Source organism: Lipophrys pholis, assembly GCF_963383615.2.
Source record: "Lipophrys pholis genome assembly, chromosome: 12".
Classification (NCBI taxonomy): Eukaryota; Metazoa; Chordata; class Actinopteri; order Blenniiformes; family Blenniidae; genus Lipophrys; species Lipophrys pholis.
The window spans coordinates 20,705,018-20,713,453 of record NC_137641.1 but is presented as its reverse complement, the minus strand read 5'-3'; the positions used below and the strand labels follow the sequence as shown (position 1 = coordinate 20,713,453).

The 8,436-nt window shown below is 41.5% G+C and overlaps 2 protein-coding genes across 2 annotated transcripts; one reads left to right on the top strand and one right to left on the bottom strand.

The window, feature by feature from the left end:
• The first annotated feature begins 527 nt into the window (after positions 1–527).
• brf2 (BRF2 general transcription factor IIIB subunit) lies at positions 528–3,912 on the top strand. Its single transcript, XM_080477168.1, has 4 exons — positions 528–780; positions 1,703–1,762; positions 1,870–2,191; positions 2,918–3,912. Exons 1-4 carry the CDS (start codon positions 633–635, stop codon positions 3,750–3,752), a joined length of 1,365 nt encoding a protein of 454 aa, XP_080333294.1. The 5' UTR covers positions 528–632; the 3' UTR covers positions 3,753–3,912.
• Positions 3,913–5,749: 1,837 nt separating this feature from the next.
• On the bottom strand, positions 5,750–8,187 carry LOC308118007 (prolactin-releasing peptide receptor-like; the record flags this gene model as incomplete). Its single annotated transcript, XM_080477174.1, has 2 exons — positions 5,750–6,383; positions 7,733–8,187. 2 exons carry the CDS (start codon positions 8,185–8,187, stop codon positions 5,750–5,752), a joined length of 1,089 nt encoding a protein of 362 aa, XP_080333300.1.
• Positions 8,188–8,436: the final 249 nt, after the last annotated feature.

Below are 8,436 nucleotides of genomic sequence, written 5' to 3'. Positions count from 1 at the left end.
CAGAAGTAACATTTGATCCTTTTTTCTTCTTTAATTATTTGCACATCAGAGTAATTTTCAAATGGTATGTTATCTCTTGGTTAAAAAGGGATTGGAACTAACCAGAATGGGACAGATAACCAAAAGAAATTATAACAACTCCTAGAACATCGTGGAAAAAAAAGGTTTAATCAAACTGACATTAGTAGAATTTGTGATATAAGAAGTTTAAAATTGGAGAGAGAAAGAAAACTGTCACAATAGACTGCTAAAATGTCAAAATTGCTTAAAGGGGGGGGGGGGATTAAACTGCTAAATCACATGCGAAAACAGCCGAGAACACAGTTTTTACTATCCTAAATTGTTACGGGAACTTCACTAATGCAATGTAAGATATATTTTTTGCGTATGTCTAAACCGTATATAAAACTTTATAAGGTGTGTCAGCCTCATTTTGGAAAGTAAATTGTTGTGAACTTCTCAGCGAAGCGGAACCGTTAAGCGTCTGGACTATGTACAAGCCCGGACTGATTTGACAGTCGGTCTTGAGGCGCTGCTCGCTCGCTGTGTACCTGTGCATCTGGCTCAAAGCAGCGTCTTTCAGTCGTTTATCTTGTAGCTTAACCTGCAGTCGCAGTGTTTCCGTGGTGATCATGTCTGCGGCGGGTTTGCGGTGTCCTGGCTGCGGCTCCTCGAACATCGTGGAAGATGATTTGTACTCGCAGCCTCAGATGGTTTGTGTGGACTGCGGCTCCGTGGTGTCTGAAGGAGCTCTGGCCGCGGACCCGCTGGAAGGGACAGGCAAGTGAAACTAGCGGAATAAGTACATGTTAAAAAAAAAGAGAGAGAGAGAGATTTTCCAGAAGGTTGTGATGGAATGCTTTCGTAATGCTTACTTTGACTGAAGAACAAAAACAATGAAAGTGGTCCTCTATATCGCCCTAACATGACAAACAAGAGATTATCAGGACTACAAATATGTGATAAAGTAGGTTTTACCGAGGCTGACACAGCTTCTAAAGTTTCATACGGTAGTTTTGAAATATGTACAAAAATTGTATCTTGTGTCATATTTATGAATTTCCTTCAAGCATTGTTCCACACCCGTATAAATAGAAAGAAAGTTTAATATCACATTATGATATCGAGTCTAGGAAGACTGTTATGTAGTGTTGTTGCTACCTGTTAGACAAGGCAGCCAAAGAGTTTCAAGAATTAAAACATTTCTGTTCTATTCTATGACTATTATGGAAAAAACTTGGAGTCAGACATAAATCCTTAAAACAATATTACAATATTTTTGTCGGTAAGGCATACCGCTCCAAAATTTAGGCTCAATTAAATGTTTAAATGAATGAAATTAAAATTACATGAATTCTTCAGTTGTTTCTTGTGGCTCAAGGTAATGCGTTTGCTGTTTGAGCTGAATTAAAATGAGCCATTAGTATGGAATTGCAGTTTTTGAGAGACTTGAGCCACAGCCTAAAGTAGATTATTCAGTAAAAAACCAAGGTTTTTAATCTGTACCACGACAACCGTTGTACTCTGAACTCTAATTTCTTCAAATGCAAGGAAGCAATGCACTGAACTCTGTGTACGACTCAAATAGACACTCTGACAACTCTTTCAGATGACCGTCAACAGATTTTTTTAGTGTGAAATGCATTAATTTATCACATGAAATACATTATGTGGGTTTTTTTTGTTTTTTTTCCCCCTGTAGCTGTCAGCTACCACAGGACCACAGCCGTGGACAAAAAGCCCTGTAAAAACCTGATAGAAGGTGAGCTTCTTCCTCTTCCTTCTTATAAATGTTATAGTGCCATAACTTCTCTCTTTTACACGTTGCCGCATGTACACATACTAATGCATTCTGCTCTATGTTTTTAGGTCTCCAGCGTGTAAAAGCCATCTGTCGAATCCTCAGGGTCCACGAAGAAATCGAGGACCTCTCAGATGCGTATTACAACCAGTCGTACCGGCATCAAAGTTTCATCAACGTCACTCTCCATAAAAAACACATTCTTGCTGGCTGCTGCGTGCTTGTGAGCTGCAGACTGCGCAACTGGCCCCTTACGATGGGAACCATCGGCTACCTGGTGGATGCCGACCCGATCGAGGTGGGAGGGATTTATCAAGATATGCTCAAGATTCTCAACATCGACGCTCCGATTGTCGGCGTCACCGATGTAATGCAGGCTCACAGTCAAGAGTGAGTAAGAAACGAATTTTTCTTTTATATTTCTCAGTCATGCAAAAGTGCCAATTATAACATTTAAATATTCTTTTCACATTTTGTTATAAATAAAAGATGAATCAAAACCAATGCATACTTATCCAGAGTCTGCCCGTTTCTCTCTCGGGCCGACACATGCTGATGCATGTCTTTGTCTCAAGTCGGATTGGCTACTGCAATGCCTTGCTTTCTGGAACTTTGTTTTTATTCAGTTTTCACCTTGTAAATCACTTTGTGCTGCATTTGTTTGGACTAAAAGTGCTATACAAATTAAGTTTGATTTGATTTAAACCACTCTTTTTTTTTTTATACAATTATCATTCTGAGTGATAGGCATGGTTAGATTGAGGGCGTTTTTGACATAAATGAATTTACATGATTGTCCTTCAGTTTAGTTGTGATGTAATGAAAAGGTTTTTGTTCTATCTGAAATGAATATTCAGTAGTGAGTGGCCGTGATTTACCTTTAGAGGCTCGTCTGACGTCTGAACCTTTGTCAAGTTTTTTTTTTATAATGATTTAACTGCAGTTATTTTCGGTAACTGTCTTTGTTGAAAGCTGCTTGGTAGAATATAAACTACGGCAGTGGTCTAAATTATTTATACAAGGTGCTTTTATGTTAAAAGATTAGACCAAATGTACTAAGTTTGAATGTGCTTTTATCTGAAACTGTCTGAGAATGTTTCTCCGTCTTTCTGGCAGATACAAGATCAGTCTGACTCAGGTTCCCGAAGAGTTATCGGAGAACTCCAAGGACCTGACCAAGCGAGCTGTGGCGCTGGTGGAGCTGGCAGCAGATACCTGGATCGTGACGGGCCGTAAGCCCACCCCGGTCATGATGGCAGCCGTCTATTTAGCCTGGCAGTCCCTGAAACCCAGTAAGCTTCGCCTCAGGTTCTCCCTGAGCAAATTCTGTCAGATGGCCAAAGTGAAACAGCAGAAGCCCGCACTGAAGAGGATTGCCGAGATGAAGGAGGTGCTGTGTAAGCTCGGTAAGGAACTTCCCTGGATCAGGGAGGCAGTGACTCCAGATAATGTAGTTCGGCAGGTGGATGATATTCTGCAGAACAGGAATGCCCTGCTGAGGAAGGCTCTGCGAAGCCACGAGGAGGCTCTGCTGGCTGAGTGTCAGGCCAGCGGTGCCGGGGACACTCCAGCTGAGGAAACCGCTCCCTCCCAAACCTCTGAGCCCGTCGGCCAGACTTCACATGACTTATCTGTGCAGCAAAATGGAAAGACTGCTGAAAAGACAGAGCAAACACAAGACGGAGAAAGTAATCCACCCACAGTGCTGCAGCGCATTGCCACGCCACAGAGCCCAGACACGGAAACACACTGGGGTAAAAGAGAGCTTTTTGCTCCCCCATGCGTGTTTCACTGTAAGAGGAAGAGAGCGGAGCAGCCTGACACACACAGAGATGTTACTGGAGACGAGGAAATATCCGACAGCGAAATTGACTCATATATTCGCACCCCTCAGGAGACTCGAGATTTTGCCGAGTCACAGAAGATATTATCTGAAATGAGGAAGTCGTGAAGTGTGTTGTAAGGAATTTAGTGTTCAATCCAAGTGACAAACTGCAAGTTGAAATAAATAAAATGAGTAAGCAGCCTCTGACGGCAATGTGAAGGTGCCAGAACTGTGTAATGTTTTCTTTTTTTTAAGTGGAATTCTAATATTAAAAGGATTTGGACACAAGCTCTCATATTTCAAATCATTCCATATATATGTGTTTAGACAAGCTTGTAAAATACCACAACTTGAGGTACCGTATGTGTAATTTATTAGTTGGCTCAATATGCAGCATTGACTGGGGAGTCGTGGTGCCAAATATCCAATATGTCACCATTGTGTGATTTATAAAACTGGTTGAAGCCGTGGTTAACGGTTCTGTCCAGGTCATTGGCCATTTTACTGCAGCGGCCATCATTGTTGGCAAGCAGCTGACATGCCGACATGATTTGGGGATCAATAAATTAACAACTTTTTTTCATTGTCTTGATCAGGCCTGGTTAATATGCAGATGCATTCAATCATTTAATTAGCAAAATTAGCCGAGCAACTGCACTCTGAACGAGTGCGGCATTATTTCATTCCTCCTGCAATCACAAAAATCACAATAATATCAAACACGGAGCTCCTTTCATTTGAATTTTTTTATTCACGATTTTCCACAGTACAGTAACGGTGCATGCTACATAATACCGCTTCTACATAATACGCCACAAAACTGCAAGAATATCTGCGACAGATGCGAGGCAGCAGAAGCCCAGGAGCAAACATCAGTGCGCACCCTGATGGAAAAAAGCTCCAGTTTTACATCACCTGCATAAGATTGTTTTAATGGAAGTAGCACCTCATGTTTGACTGACCATGGCTAAAACCTTCCTGAGAAAAGTTTGAAAATACTGTGATAGGAGAAAAGATGCTGACACTAAACAGATACCGAGAGACATTTGTTGTTAATCATTTCAGGATTGTAACTTTATTGTAAGCTTGTGTATTAATGCCATATCAAGTAGTCATGCACATTTGTACAAACGGTCAAATACAGTGGAGCACCGAGCAGAGAAAGCCAAAACAATCTTATTAATATCATTAATTTCTTTAATATTACAGCCAATAATACTAAAAATCATCCTTCAAGGCCATTTCAAATCATTTATTCATTCCACAAAATGCAAAGACAACTGGCAACATCAGCAACTTCCTAACACAATTCCAACTGATGCTTTTGTTTTCTCCTCATAGCCAATAAAGCGACGTCATCTTACTTGACCTCTGTCTGACCTTTGTATTTTCAGTTTGAAAGCATCCGCCTGTCAGCTCTCTGCCAGATTCACAGCAACAACTCCCACAACATTTATTGCAAACATTTTATCATCAGACTCATGACACCTATTGGTTTAGCGTCATTGTGGCCACACAACACGTAGAACACATTTTTATTTATTCATTTTTTAATCTTACAGTGATAATGTTCATCTCCATTTCAGTAGGGATCAATTCCACCACATTGCTTGAATTGTGCGACATTTCAAAGCTCAAGAAGTCACTAAACTCAGTGGACGCTCAAGTGATTCCCAGTGAATGGAGTCTTTATTTTCACTGGTGCCACCCTTTGCATTTAATACACACTTTTATACACACAACATATTCAACAGTGGAAATGCACTGAACTTTGGATATTTTTTAGTTCATAACGGATAAATACAGTTTATACATTGTGTTTTCACAGCTTCAGCAGTCTCAGAGCTCTGTCCTGACAGCATTAGTCACATTCACCCATTGGATTTCTCAGCGGTAACATCTCTACTATTTAATTCTTCATCCCAGATGCTAATGAGGATTTTTTATTTGTTTTGGGCCTTAATATTTCCAAACTGAAAAAAAGCCTCCCTTGTCCCAAAGTTTTTTTTCCAATACAACCTTATTGACTGGATTCATTTTAGTTGGATACGTTTGCTTTCCAGGGAAATAAGCTGGCAACTTGCAACACACTAAAGGCAGAGAATGCTATTTATATTTATATTTTAAAGGACCACACTTGCAGCGCAGTGATTGGCGGGCACTCCAATGCGACGGTGGCATTTGAACATCTTCCGTAGCTCGGCGCGGAAGCGGTCGTGCAGCCAAGCATAGAGGAAAGGGTTGCAACAAGACGAGCTCATGGCACACAGGTGGCACAGCAGTTGAATGAGCAAAAAGTAGCGCTTGTTAATGAGGTGGATGTCGATGTCTCTCAGCACGTTGAAGACATGAATTGGGAGCCAGCACACCGCGAAGGCAGACACCAAAAGTGCAACCAAACGAAAAATCTTTCTCTTGCGAGCCTGATGGGCGCCGGCCTGGTTTTTTGTCCTGTGGCCTGGAGCCACACAGTTCTTGAGTTTGACGGTGATGCAGAGATAAGAGACGAAAACAGCAGAGAGCGGAAGCACATAGGTGATCAGCAGCGTGCTGTATGCATAAGCACGTCTTTCTTTCTCCTGACCCAGCCAGAACTCCTCACAGATGGTGAAGCCTTCCTCTTTGAACTCCACATGGTAGGTGTGGGTCACTGCAGGGGCCACTAAGGCGCAAGACACCAGCCAGATCCCAGTCAGAACAGCAGCGCACGTGGCCACAGAGGTCCGCTTCTTCAATGGGTGAACTGTTGCATAATATCTGCAATAAAGAGAAGATATATAGAGGGAAGTAATGAATAACTTATCATCCACTAATGAATTGAAACAGGAAATCTTTTAGCACAGTCGTAAGAAAAACGTTAAATCACTTGCACATGTACTCCTTGATGTAGAAATGTCAAATTAGCCAACTAGGAAGATATCCTGCTTTCAAATGATGCTTCACAATAGGGACATCGAATTGGTTAACAAAAAGACGGAGACAAGATGGATACAAAACGGGAAATGACAGCGAAATCTCAGATTGCACACAGGTGTGCATCACAAAGGAGCAGCAGGGATAAAATCTCAGTCGGAGCAAAGCGAGTTTTCAGTTGGTGCTTAAAAAGCATCACTCGACATATCAATTGACTTCAAGCTAAAACAAGAGAAATCAGTTTGAGTGTACAAGTACAAAAGGAGGATTAACTGTTGTTGAATGAATTTTTCATTTATTGAACATACTTGCTATCTGTGCATTGCGCATGTCTTTCAAGTCCTACTTTGTTCTTCCTATTCCGTGTCGTAGTTTCTCTGGTGGCAAATATTCCTGTATTGAATCCCAGATATAATGATTTAATTATTGATTTTGCCAACTGAAGTGAATGAAGGCGTGTTCACTGGTTAATACAATGAATTACGTTGCACTATATCATCAATACAATAATGCGAAGCTGAATTAGAATCAGACACAATTTAGTCATGAATCCATTGAAGCTTCTTTGTCAATGTATTAAATAGGCACTCTGTACTCAGAGTTAAATATTGAGAGCATATATTTTGAGACATGAGTGCATTTCCATCCATCTGTCTTCTGTGATGCTTTATCCAACTGAGTCGAGGGCAACTGGAACACAGGTGAAGGCAGGGTACAAGGACAGGTCGTCGGTTTCATCGCAGATCAAATACAGAGAGTCAGACATTCAGTCCTGCTCAGTTTCACGTCTAAACTGAGGTCAATTTATTGACGGTCAAATTAAGTCTCATTTGCTCAGGCTGAGAATGTTGTTCATAAGAAAATTACAACTGAATAATTTTGGAAAAACCTCTCAAGCTGTTTCTTAAATTGTCCTTGTCGACCATGTAGTCACAACAACAAAAATAACCAACGTTTCAAATAACAGTTTATCTTCATGCATCACTATCGTCTTTGAGGATCATCATCAGCCATATTTAATGTCATCCTTTGCCAGCAGAGCCCCGTAAATGTTTATTTCATTTATTAATGAAAAACACAAAAATAGAGATTGTGTAATATCTTTAGCAGAATGACATGCATTCTGTAGCCAGTGCGGGTTCCTTTTAACCACAAATGAAAATAGAGCTTGTGCAGTGTTGAGATCAACCCACCTGTCCACAGCGATGGCAGTGAGGGTGAAGACCGAAACATAGACTGTTACAGGTTGTATGAGGAACACCAGGTAGCACATAGAGCGGCCAAAGACCCAACCATGCGGGTTGAAGGCGTAAGCGAGAGTAAAAGGGACGCAGGTGACACACATGAGCATGTCAGAGAAAGCCAGGTTCCCGATGAAGAAGTTGGTGACGTTGTGCATCTTGCGGGTTCGGCAGATGACATACAGGAGCAGGTAGTTCCCAAAAACTCCCACCACCACCACCAGCACGTAGAAAGGGATGATCAGAGGCTTGAATATCTGCAGCAAGGCCACATCTGCAAACTGGGAGCTGTGGTTGGTGGAGTTGTTCTGCACCGCCACTTCATAAATGTGCCCGTCCAGCTGTCCTCCTGACACGGATCCAGATCGGTGTGGGCCTCCGGTCAAGCCACTGTGGTTACCCTCCATTGTGGCAGCACTCACTCTGTAAATACCTGTGCAGTTGAAAATATAATAACCTTAATACCTTCCAAACAACTCTCAAATCGGTGTGTTCAGTCCAAGGCTGTGTGAAAAAAACAACAAAAAAAACAACCACATGGCATTTACCACAGCCAATTATTAAGGGGAGAAAGCATGCTTTTACGAAGACAAACAGTCTCATGGTGAGAGGAGAAGAGCATGTTATTATAGGGCTAATAATTACAGAAGCATTTG

Bases quoted from the DNA above. Each gene is read 5' to 3' on its own strand.
- brf2 (XM_080477168.1), top strand. From the start codon at position 633: ATGTCTGCGGCGGGTTTGCGGTGTCCTGGCTGCGGCTCCTCGAACATC. The intron at 781-1,702 runs GCAAGTGAAACT...TTCCCCCTGTAG, and splicing joins GGACCCGCTGGAAGGGACAG to CTGTCAGCTACCACAGGACC. The intron at 1,763-1,869 runs GTGAGCTTCTTC...CTATGTTTTTAG, and splicing joins CTGTAAAAACCTGATAGAAG to GTCTCCAGCGTGTAAAAGCC.